At 37.9% G+C, this 13,576-nt stretch overlaps 1 protein-coding gene across 1 annotated transcript in view; it reads right to left on the reverse strand.

Moving 5' to 3' along the window:
- Positions 1-7,624: 7,624 nt before the first annotated feature.
- LOC149800891 (putative elongator complex protein 1) overlaps positions 7,625-13,576 on the reverse strand; it is a 104,105-nt gene continuing 98,153 nt past the window's right edge. The window contains exon 34 of the mRNA XM_089954952.1: positions 7,625-7,759. Coding sequence (XP_089811078.1) covers positions 7,680-7,759 — 80 coding nt within the window. The 3' untranslated portion in view covers positions 7,625-7,679. The remainder of the gene's footprint in view (positions 7,760-13,576) is intronic.

Here is a 13,576-nt window from a genome sequence, read left to right on the forward strand (position 1 = left end):
GTGCCACATGACAGGTCAAAATGATAACAGGAAATTGCCCTTTTGTGACTAAAACAAATACACACACCCATGAAGCATCAAGAGATGCTAACATTCCAAACTTATTTAAACTATCATCACACCCAAATCTTAATAAAAAAGGTATAAAAGCCAAAGAAAAGTTCCATAAGCTTTATTATACTGAAGAAATAAATAACAGAGTGCTACTTTTTAGTATAAAACTATGGAGAAGGGTGAGGAAGCAAAGAATAGACAGTAATTTCTTTAAGTCTGGTAATGTTCCCCACAACAAGGGGGAAAATGTGCATCAACCCAAAAGACACAGCCACTTGAGGTCTGTCACATAAAGACAACAAGAGACAAATTTGAAAAAGCTATCCAAAGTTCCTATAATGTTGACATTGATGTTGGAGAAAGAAAGCCTATGTATAAATTGATGTGGCTTAAGCTAATAAGTAAGCTGGAGGTGGAGAAATATGTGAAAAACATTGCAATGCCAAGACAAGTCCATGTTTCTATGCAATATTCAGACACTGATAAAACTTATCACTGCATAAACTACTTGTTAAATTTAAGTAATTGAATTGCATATTAAAGTTGTCTAATACATAAATCTATACCTACATTTACCCAAAACTCATAAAAAGTTAAGAAAAAGTCTCAAAATCATTACTGTGGCTACTTTCCACTATAAGCAGTGTTAAATTACTTACTTTTTAATATAAAGCTGAATAAAATGCATAAATTATTGAAAAAAGGAGAAACAAAGCAAACCTTGCAATCACTCAATTACAGTCAAAGGGGAGGGAATACACCTTGATTTGGCAAACCAAGTAGCAAGCTCCAATTTAAATGATTCCTTACTTTTACTTGATAGTAAGTGCAGAGGAATGTTGGCTTTATAAATAGCTTTTGTTTCAATTGTGAAACCATATTGGTGACATGAAGCTTGTTTTCATCTATTCACAACAACAGATCTGGTGAACAAAACACATATCGCTTAGTGCACAAAGGAAAAAATGCTGAGATGTGGGATAATGTGTTCCGAGAGCACCAGTTCCAACACCCTGACTAAAAAGGTTTTCTATCATGGGACTTGGTACATGAAGAGAAAAGAGGTCTGGTTGGTGGGAGAGAGCAATATGTTCACCATGCAGTTATACATCAAGAATGTTTCAGCTGTATGAAGAGATGCCGAAGAGAGGTTGGGGAAGAAAAACTGCCTGTGTAAATAATGCAATACAGACTTTTGCAGACTTCTATTGGGAATGAAGGGTTGAAAACTATTCTTTTAAGTGAAAATGTCCCTCCCTGCTCCCTCAATAAAAGGGATGCAGAAGTGTTCCAATACTGTTTGCCAAAACGTTGAATGTACGAATATGAGAAACATGCTGAACATAGAAAAGGTGTCAAGGAGTTTAATTCTATGATAAGAAATAAGACAGATATAATTGATATTCAATGTCACTCGACATATAATAATGCAATTTACAGGTTGAGGCAATGCAGCATGTGCAGTTTGATGCACAGTCCTTGATTTTTACAATGTTCTCTGCTTTGATCTGCTGAATGTGTCTCTAAAGTTAAATGATCAGTAGTGATACATAAGTGATTGTGACATAAGTGGCTTACATTTAAAATCTTCCCTCCACCCCCTTTTGGGGAATTGTTGCATGTGTTAAATGGTATTTAACCATATAGGCCAATCTGTGGGCACCATCATAAGAAATTCTGCCATCAGGCCATACTACCCTCCTTGATTTATCTCCAGCATTTGACACAATAGACCATGATATATTACTTCACCATCTCCAGCATGTATTTGGTATTCATGATACAGCCTTACTGTGGTTCAAGTCTTACTTGGTCAACAGGACACAAATTTTATCTGCAAATGGAATACACTCCAGCCCAGTTGATCTATGTTGTGTTCCACAGGAGTCTGTTCTCTTCATTCTATACACTCAGCCACTCTCAAGTGTCATAGATCATCATCCAATGTCTCACCAATTGTACGCTGATGACACCCAAATATACAAATCTAGCCACCCGACTGAAGTTGATGCTACCATCCAAGGTATAGAGAGGTGCATTTCTGATGTGAAATCATGGATGACATGTAACAAGCTGCAGATGAATGATGATAAAACTGAGGCCATTCTGATCACAACACAAGGACTTTCTCATTCACATGCTTTACCTCAAACAATAAATATCAGCAACACCAACATTAAATTCACACAATCAGTACAAAACCTAGGTGTTACTCTGGACAGTACTCTCACATTGCACCAACATGTCATGAACATATGCAAGGCTGCATATCTTGAGCTGAGACGCAGCAGCTCAATTCGCAAATATCTTTCAGTTGATGCCACTAAAAACACTTGTGTGTTCATTAGTACTTTCAAGACTGGACTATCGTAACTCAATTCTGTCTGGTTCATCTCAATATCTGCTACAGAAACTTCAAAAAGTTCAAAACACAGCTGCTCGGATCATACTTAGAGTACCATGATCAGAGCACACACTCCCGCTGCTCTGTACCCTACACTGGCTATCCATTCAATCCAGAATCAAACACAAAATTTGTTCTCTGTGCTACGTTTCACTGTAGGACTCTAGTCCAACAGTCCTATCTGACCTCACCCATGTGTACACACCAGCAAGATACTTACGCTCCTCTTCTGACAAGTGTATACTCGTTATTCCCACTATGAAAGCAAAGTCATATGGACAGCGTTCTTTTGCATACCAGGGCCCAGCAAAGTGGAATGAATTGCCCACTGAACTTAGACACAAAGACACAGTGATCACATTCAAGAGGGCTCTCAGAACTCATTATTTCGACTGCAAGAACAAACTTAAAGACCTTATAATGTTTCCTACCTTAAATATTCTCAGCATGTTTTTTTAATGTTTTCTAATTTCATGGTGTTTGTTTTTGTAATCATATCATTATATGTTTTTTTTATCTTATAGGTATTGTCTAATGTTGAAAGCGCTTAGAGCTTCTAAAGATTAGGTGCTATACATGTTGTCTAATGTTGAAAGTGCTTAGAGCTTCTAAAGATTAGGCACTATACAAAGTCCTCATTTATATAATACAAAGTCCTCATTTATATTATTATTATTAATACCTAATGAAAATAAGTAAGAGAAGGAGGAAGGTACATCCCCTTACCCCAGAGATACCATCTCTGGTTCCCTAAGGTATGTGAGACAGAGGAGAAATAGTGTGCGAGTTCCCTTCGAAACCACTTGTCAAGCCCATGGATTGTCATGGCATATCTTGTCCGATTCTGCAGCAAATGATTGGAGCCTTCCTCCAACCAGGATGTGTGGAAAGGGCGGAGCGATGACATCATTTTTGAGGGGAGGAGGCTTTCAGGAGGAGAAACTTTGGAATGAACAATAAGACCCTGTCATTGTTTTATCAGCTTTAATCAGAGGTTTGTGTCCTTTATGTAGCTCTTGGGTCCTTTTGTTGATTCCCTGTAATATCCCTGTATCAACACTGTGGCTGTGGGACTTCTTCAGTCTGGCCCTTAAACAAGGTTGGAGAATAAAGGCTGTGCTCACAGCTTGACATGGTGGTTCTTCAGGAAAGTGGAAGTCAAGAGCACTTTGCCAGTTGTAAATTGGTAGCTACAGTTATGGCATTGGCCAAAGTGTGTTGAGCAGCTCTGTTTAGAACTCGGGACATTCTTGAGATTGATTCCAATGCATGCCCTGTGGTATTCACAGTGGTAGGAGATAAGCTATGTTCCACCTGTTGGAAGATAGCCATAGAGATGAAGTCCAACAGAGAATCCATGGCTGTGATATTGCTTACTATCTGCTGATTGTCATCAAAGGCCGTCTGGAAAGGAGCATGGTGATAGTGATGATATCATGTTTGTTCATAATGAAAGACTGGTGAATAGTACTGCCAAAGGAAGTTAGATGGCAGTTACTTTTTGTGAGAAGAAAAGTTGGTTAATGCCTGGATCCTATAATTTGTGGTGAAGACAGTTCGGAATGCCTGTAACCCTCCCAGACTACGGAAGCAATTTGAAATTGAGTTCATCCTTCCTTGTTATAAGATCAACAGATGCTGGAGCTCTGGTCCAGGTAGTTGATTATGTGGGAGGAGGAGGGCAGAACTCAAGAGGGTAACAGGTGGAAAACTTCCTCAATGGAGGCTCATAAAGCTGAATCTTCCCATGACATAAATATAATCTAAAACTGATGACATTCCTTGAGAACAAGCATCGTCATCCTTGTTGGCACGAGGTGAGGCTGAGGACTCCCAGGTTGCCTGGGACTTAGCTGGTGAAGAGTGATAAGGTATGCCACTCAAGAAATTCAAAGAATGCTCTGAATTAAAACCAATGCATTTGAAATGGTCGCCAAGGAGTTTAATCTCATGGCAGAGAGATTTGCAAAATAACATCTGCTGAAGCACAAGGAACTAATCTTGGCATCATGCCAAGTGAGTGCCCTAAGGCAGTATATGGGTTAGACTGGTCTCTTTACATGTCTGTATAAGTCAGATTCAACATACTGGAAGCTGGGCTTTTTTGTGATTAAGCCCATATTTGTTGTTTTGAGCCCTAGTACATGGCCAAGGCTGGTCACAGTGGAAATAGGCCATATGCATGGAAAATATTGTCTGAATTGTAAAGATGAGACAGGTTACAGGATGTTTGATCCATGTAACCAGCCCATGTATCTGCTGAGTGAGGTGGAATGGTTGGCTGTTTAGCTCTTTCCCTCGCTGTTTTGAAATAGAAATGGAGTCGAACCCTGAGGAGGCATGGGTGATAGGAGTTGCTAATGATGCTCAGTCTAGTGGTGGTGACTTGGGTGCTGGAACAGTCTCAAATTGTATCTATTCTCGGTACTTCATGGCTGTAGGGTGAAGAGTCAAATTCTTTTTTCTTGTCCATCCAGAAAATCTTGTGCTGAAGAAAGGACATCATGCAGACTAATGACATTGTCCTTGCTGTACGTTTTTGTGCTTTACCCATAGTTTTAATCTGTAAGACAAATAGAGCAGAACATATCAAACAATGGAGTTCTGCACCTGTTTTTCAACACAATGTAGGTACAGAGCTAGATCTTAAAGTTGGCCAGCTAATTGATAACAAGCAGTCTAGTAAGCAGTGAAGTGTATAGGTAAATATAATTACAGTGGTTTATAAAAACAATAAATTATAAGGCTATATGCTTGCACCTGTCTTGTTTGGATACTGAGAGGGCACAGAGCTAAACCAAATGATGTTTACATGGAAAAACGATTAATGCCCATACTACCTGTCGGAAAGGTCAAGGATGGCATGGGCAGGTAGAATCATTGAAGTATGATGCCTGAACACTAAGAATGCCTAGGTAAATAAATTAGTTATAGCAGACAAACTAATAATGGAGAAGTGTCCATGTATAATTTAATTTACAATACCACCTGTAGGAAGGTCCAAAAATGGCCTGTAAAGGTCAGTTCAGTGCACCTGGCTTTGAACATGGGGTGTGGTACTGAGCTATACCATGTGATGTTGACCTGGAAATTTAGTGATAGCAGACGAGCTAATAAATGCAGTGTCCAGAGATAATATAATTATAATGTAATACTACCTGCTGAAAGGCTGCAGAACAGCTAGTAAAATCATCGAGTGTGTGATTTGGATTTTTATTGTAGCTTTAACAATTTTTCAGTCGTATAACTACGATGTCTGCAGTGTGGCAGTTTATAGTGATGCCTAGCACTGGGGCATCATGCCGCAGACATGTAGCATGATGTCCCACCCAGTCACATTATCCTGACACCAGGCCAACCAGTCCTAACACTAACTTAATGCTGAGTGCCAAGCGAGGCAGCTGTTAGTACCATTTTTAGAAGTCTTTGTTATGACTCGGCTGGGGATCGAACCCACAACCTCCCACATCCGAGGCGGATGTTCTAACCAATAGGCCACTGGAGCAGTCATAAAATCATGGAAGCATGGCACCAGGGTGCCAGGAATGCTGTGGTCAGTTGTAATGGTGTTATAAATGGCATAAAGACTTGCATGCATAAAAATATTTTAGCCCAAACATATCCTGTGAAGATTTACAGGTAACCTGTGCAAGTGACGAAGTGCTCTAAAATTTGCAAAGGTGACAAAGTGTTAGCAAATTTAAAATGCAGAACTTTGTCGATGTAAGGAAGAGCGAAAAGCTGGAAATAGAGATGGATATACTTTCCTTTGAGGTGAAAGGACAACCCCAAGTGTGAATGATTGAATGATATCTTCCAAGCTGAAACTGCAAGGTCTTTCTTGAGAGAGTGCATGCTGTTTTGCACCAGCGGAAGTAGTAACTGACAGGTTCACAGGTTTTGCTGTGCCAAGCCTTATACCTAAGGGGAGATCATTCTGCCCAACTCCTACATAGGTCAACCGACATCTTTTAGCTCCCTTTAGCTAAAGGTAGTCACTGGGAGGATTGGATTTGCAAGGTAGTAGTAGTTCTCCTAAGGTATTATGATTGGATAATGTATTTAAAGAAGAAACAGAATCCCAATGCCCACAAATTCTGACCCTAATGATTTCCCTACCTCAAGCTTTTGCATATTATTTTTCTTTATCTGAAGAGAATGTAGACAAAGATTAAGGCAAGTCCTGATGTTTTTTCTAAACAAAAATGTATCACTGGATAAAGCATAAAAAGATAAGTTTTTTGTAAACAAAAACAATTCACTATTCACAGATGGTGAAACATCACAGACATTTATGACAAAGCATAATGATATCATCTATAGTGTAAATATGTGAACTCTTATTATCATGGCCCACATGGCTTTCTCACATGGGCATACTGCTTCACACATATGCAAGAATGAGACATATTTCAATCAAGGCCAATAAAGTTATGACCAGTGCATTTTCCTTTTCAGTTTCACAAAACCAGACCCAATTTTAAGCAAAATTTACATTTGAGGTTTTGATAATCTAATGGTAAGTCTACTTGCTTTGAAAACGCAGGTTTTTTATTCAAATCCTGAACTGATGATCACATATAAGGATTACTGTGGCTCATCTGTCCATCACAGTAATAGATCTGTATCTGGATAGACCAATTCTTCCTTCACCTGAAAGACCAGTCACTGCCTTTAAGATTATTCTTTCAGCTGAAGTGAATTCATTAATTTCATACACACCATGATTTTTTAAGACAGTGGTAATATCATGCAATACTTGCTTGATGCATAATATCCATAGTATTTAGAAATAAAATCCAGGCATTTTTTACTCATCACTTGACATCCTGTTCCCCGTCAGGAAATAGATGTTCCAATTAGTCTATTTGTTTTATTCAGGTGAGTGCTCTAAATCTCAGTGCAAGCACTATAACTATACATTTTACTGCTTTCTAAATCTCACTGCATTAAAACAAGAAATCAACAACAACAAAAATAAATCTCCTTTTAAGCACTATTACTGCATTCTAAATCTCACTGCAAGAACTAGAACTGCATCCTCAATCAAGGCTCTTACATCCAAGTGAAACATGCACTAATGGATATGGGTAAAAAAATAAGGTTAGCTAAAGGATTCCAACAGCTAGCACCTGCACGAATTATCAGTATGAAGAAACAGATCAATTACAATTTAAAATTTATTGATGAATGTAGTATATTGGTAAACAGAGTTTTTGTTTTATACATCTGCTGGTTCTAATGCATGTAGTTTCCACTTGTGATTCTTGTTCAGAGTTGGTGGTACCCGTATCACAGGATCTGAAATAAAAAGATATCTTCTTGTATTCTATAATTCAATAAATTACATATACGATTTGTTTTAATAATAACAATTTAAGGAGGAGAATAATCCTAGATTACTGAGATTACTTTAGAGTATACTTAGAAACATAGATAACTTAAAATATTACTTGCACTGGAAACTGTTTATAATCCACATGGATTTAGTCAAATTTGGATAAAGTACTATTTTTACCTCCAAAACATGATATAATTGATTTAATTTTTCCCTATTCTTGTCAGAAATTGTTTATAATGAACTAATCTAACCAGATTGCATGCGTTTCATTGTAAAACAGGATCTCTGTACCTGGCATAAATCAAAATAATGTATTCAGCCCCTCCCCTCAATAAAGCATTCTGTTTGTGACCATGACTTCAAGAACTCTCATGACATAACACTCAAAAGAACTGTACATTGAGTTACAGAAGTTTTGCTGTACATGCACTATAACATGCATTCAATAAGGCTAGCATTAGGTTGTGCCAAGAAAAACTAGAAGAAAGGTAAATTGCAGAAGGCAGTGCATACAAATGTTGCTTCACTGTCAGTCGGGGAAAAAAACAATCCACAACAGGTCCATCTTTGCCCTCCTTATCTTCTTTTCTGTTACCAAGCATTGCAACCATCTCAGATAATATAGACAAACTCCAAATTTGGTAACAAAAATATTTCAAGGTCTAAATTAATGTATTCATAAGTGCAGTACAAAACTCTTCATCATCACTGATTCTATTGAACTCTTCTATAAAGTATCAATATACCCACATGTTAAGTTTTATCCATAATTATTATGTTCTTTAAACCCAAATAATTAAATTGGCATCATTCAAGGTATTCTCCAGTATTATCCAGAAACTAGTTTGGTAAAATTCAATTCATACTGGTTTTTTTTTTTATCTTCCTCACAACCCATTAAAGCTAATGACTTGGTCTTGGACCAGTACAGCTACCACTAACAAAAAAGTACACGTTGTGACATTTTTTCGAGCATTTGTCCACCATGCAACAAATTTATGTGAGAGCCATTCATATTGTCTTCTGTGCAGTGCAGAAACACTGGCCTTATTGATTGACTGCATTCCAGAAAATATGTATTAATTTGCCAGATGCTGAATACTTCAGGTTGTGAGTAAAATCTGTTTCTCTAGTTTCTTTGCACACTGAATTGCTCTATCATTAAACCTGAATATTTTCGGAAACATCTACCAGATACCCATCAATCCATTCATTGCCTGGGTACCCGATTAAGGGAAATTATATTAAATATGAACCTGAACTGCTTTTTTGTTGGGTCGTACATGTCAACCTCTAGTGAGGTGTAAGCTTAATTATTGCTAATATAAGTGGCAAAAAAGTGTAATCTGAGCATAAAAAGACCAATCTATATACTACATGCCATAATTACAGAAAACTGTATGAAAAACATACATTTATTTTTCTTAGCTGAATCTTCAGTTTGTTAAAATTCTGTCACAAATCGATGTTAATTAGTACAAGTCTACAGACGCAAAACAAACTGATACAATTATTTATACACAACACTCACAACTAGTGTACATGTCTGAATGCTGTATTGCATCAATGTCAAAATCTTTCAAAATTTGTAAAGCGCTTTTGATTTGTCCTTTTCCTGATGTAACATGTTTGTCGGTTTAGCCAAATCTGTCTCTAACATTTTTCAGTCATATAACATCCATGAGTCACATTGTTGAAGCCTGTTTCGCTTTAAATTTGGCGCCAATTTTTTTTTCAATACAGACTTATCTGCTACTTTAGTGTGTATCAAAATATAACGAATCTGTGACACATAGCTTAAAATTCAAGAAGCACTTGTTTTCTTGGAAATGTGTCACGTGCATTTACTATTAATAGATGATGAGGAAACTATTTGACATACATGGCCAAATGGTCACTCACATTAAAAATATAAGATCAATAAATGGAGGTCTACGATGGATAAATGTGCAGCAGCCAATAGTCACAAGACACGAGTCTAGAACTGTATTCCTTATTCCGTGTCTGACTCATTCCTGACATCACGACTTTGATCTGAACTTGGAAACATTTTATTTTCATGAACTAAGGGGCCACCCATTTAGTATGTACGCATGGAGGGGGGAGGGGGGTAACCCAAATGCATATGCTTGCATAAGGTGGGGGGTGAAACCTCGATAATAATTTGTCTAATACATAACCTGGCATTTGAATTTTAGCAGACACTAGACAAACTGTTTAAAGTTATGCAGCTTATTTCTTTGATGCAGCGAGACATTCAGTGTCGGTGGACTATCTGTTTTATTAAACACTTTAATATTATTAATCCTTTCTGGTTTCTGCATGGATTAAATATAGGCCATACTTTAGAATTCAGGGGGAATGTGTTGAAACGCATATGCAGGTGGGGGATGCAAAAAAGTATGCATTTGTACAGGGAGGGGGGAGGGGTCAAGCTTTGCCAGACTGTTTTGTATGTACTAAACAGATGGCGCCTAAAGAGGTACTTAATGGCTCATTACCCGGGTTATTATCAATGGCTGAGTACCTGGATTATTTTCAATGGCTGAGTACCTGGGTTATTATCAATGGCTGAGTACCTGGGTTATTATCAATGGCTGAGTACCTGGGTTATTATCAATGGCTGAGTACCTGGGTTATTATTAATGGCTGAATACCCACAGACATCTTCATCTATTGTGATACATAAATAGCTAAATAAATACAGTGGCATGCAGATTATCCATATTGGTAGCTAACATTTAAATACACAATTGATAATTTACAATTAACCAGGCAAACAAAGCTGCATAAAAAATCATTGCCTCCAAGTTTAACTGTAGCTAAATTAATAACTGGTTGTTTGGTAGGGCTTTAATTGCAAGTTAAGCAGATTACTGGGCAATATTGTTCTAAAGAAATGGGAGTTAAGTCCATTTATCAACAACACACCATAGCAGCTGACCCAGGCTTTCCAGGGTGGGTATTAAAACCTACAATCTTCAGATTTTAAGTCTGATGGTGTACCAACCAAGCTACCATAGATCCCAGCTAAAAATATAATACAAGCAAATTCAGTGGATTTTTGTCCCTGGTCAAATGATGACATAAAGGTGACATGGAGGAACTCTGAACATGACTTTTACCATATAGCTGTAAAATTAATTGGGGGATGTCAAAAGTAACACCAGTTGTGCCAGTTCTTTATAAGCATTACACAGAAAGAACAGAAAACAGATGGAAAAATAGTGACCTTGATGTTGGAGATAAAACACTGATGCCTAAGAAGCACAAGCATACCAGTATTTATTAAACAGCTTATAAGGTACAAGGCAGGAAAAGCACTTAAAATTTTGACCTTCAGGATAAACCTCAGACATGCAATGCAACATTTTCGAGTACCTATACATAAATACATCAAGCTTCATCTATTTATATTACACAACTGTAAATTACAAAACAGAAGGGCAAAAAAAACAGAAACCTGGCCACTGACCTGGAACTTGACCATGAAGATAAGACCCCCGCCCCAGTGGGGTATGTGTAACTTTGTGACAGAAACCTGGCCATTGACTTGGAACTTGACCATGAAGATAAGACCCACCAGTGGGGTATGTGTAACTTTTTAATGATGATACATAGTTGCATCCCTTGATCTCAGATGTTTAAAAAATTAGAGTGGAATGGAAAGTGTAATATAAAACATAAGCATCATGACCCTGACCTTGAAGATAAAACCAATGTGGTAAACAACACACATGCTCATGATGACATATTACTGTACCAACTTGCATCACTTAATCTCAAGTAGCAAAAGTTATAGAATGGAAAAGACAGTGTGATATGGAAAAATATACAGAGTTGTGACCTTGACACTGAAGGTACAACTCACAATGTGTTATGAGACACACCATATCATGATGATGTACTTTACACAAAGTTTCTTCACATAATCTCAAAATGTTATTGAAGTTATATAGCAGAAGGGAAAGTGAGATGGACATAAAAAATACTACCTTGACCCTGAAGAAAGCACCTCCCCAACCCCAGCCCCTCAAGGTGTTATTAGACTTGATGATGTACAATTATGTCCAAGTTTCAAGCCAGAATCTCAAATGGCTTAAAAAGTATATAGTGGAAGATAAAATGTGATGAAAATGTAAAATACTGAGCTGTGACCTTGACCTGGAATATAGCACCACCAATGTGGTCACACCTTATAAATATATAAAATTTCGTCCCTTCATCTCATAACAACTTTAAAGTTAAGACCATAAATGGTAAGTGTAGTGATAATGACCTTGAAGATAGAATCCCAATTGTTCTCAAAAGGTTTAAAATTTGAAGGGTAAGTATGGTGGACAACATCCTTGCTGAACCATGACCTTAACAATGTGATGTGCATCACACCTAGTGATTATGTCCAAACATATCAGATTTAATATCAGTAATACATTACATCCTACTGTTGTATTGCTTTCCTTTTCTGGGACTCATAACACAGAGTCGAAGCTAATTATTCCCTCTTCCAACTGGTACAGAAGAACCAGAATTAATAACATCAACCCAGTCTGGCTTGTAGCCATTTTATGGATACCATTCTCGTTTTTTCCTTGGATGACATACACTGTCCTGGTGTGCCTTATCACTTGTAGAAATCTGCCTTTGTTTTTTGTCATTTTGGTATTTCATATACCCTTTTCTATTGAAGCAGTGCTTCAGTAACTTTATCCCTTTCTTAGTTCCAATGCTATGGTAAGTATTGCCTACCATTTTTGGTTCTGGATTTTTTGTTTTGCGTTAATTTGTCTCTTTCAGAACTTATTATGTTGCAAGTTGTATGCAAGTTATGTGTGTGCATGGTTATTTTGATGCCATCAGTGCCTATAAGTAATTTATCTTTGGCCCCTCCCAAGGAAGGGAAAACATGAGAGATGAGTAGCACCCTTTCAAGGTCAGTGTCCCAGTGACAGATTAGTGAATTGCTGTTTCTTGACTGTTATTTTAATTGAATAAATCAACAACGGTCCAAGAGCTTACACAGAAGTTTTCCTGGGGCCAAGAGTTCACCCCTAAACTCTAGGGCATCAAAATAGTGGATATCAGCTGGGGTCTGGGTTCACCTGGTTACAATTTCAAAAGGTCTTGGAGCTTAAGGTCCACACTCGAGAGATGCTTGCCTCACCATGTCATTGTCTTCAGTGGTACTTCAGTGCTTACATGAGTTTGTAGTGAAACATTTGAGGGACTGTCAACAAAGGTCACTGGAAACAGCTATAGATCCTTCAAAACATGCCAAGATGTGCACACATCCTGACCTTCACCCACATTCTTAAGCAGCTGTAACCTCAGTTCAAATGCTTCCACCTGCCAGTCATTCTGAACTTCACAATGGCAAGGTGGTTGAAGTGGCCAAGAGAGAAAGTCTTTGGACATCTCCCTTGCAAAAGGTCTAGCCCTAGGGAGCTGCACCCTCTCCTACAGCATCTTCCTCCTTCCAGCATTTGGTAAGCGCTCATCAAGCCCTTTTTTCAGGGGTCTAATCAGGTATCACAGATAATGTTTGGATCCCAAAGGGCGGGTACCAGATTAATTTCCAGAAATAGCCACCCTTATCACAGACCCCCATCTTCTTTCATCAGTCCAAACTGGCTCAATTAACTGAAGAGGTGCACACCTTTGTCCAAAGGATACAGCTGAGAGAGTGGAGAAAGATCAGCTTTCCATTCCCAGATCTTTCTGGTGTAAAGATAAACATTTTACTCAAAATCAGTCTTGCCACCTCAAACATATTTCTC

The sequence above is a fragment of the Sinohyriopsis cumingii genome, chromosome 4 (assembly GCF_028554795.1).
Source record: "Sinohyriopsis cumingii isolate HCF-2022 chromosome 4, ASM2855479v2, whole genome shotgun sequence".
NCBI lineage: Eukaryota > Metazoa > Mollusca > Bivalvia > Unionida > Unionidae > Sinohyriopsis > Sinohyriopsis cumingii.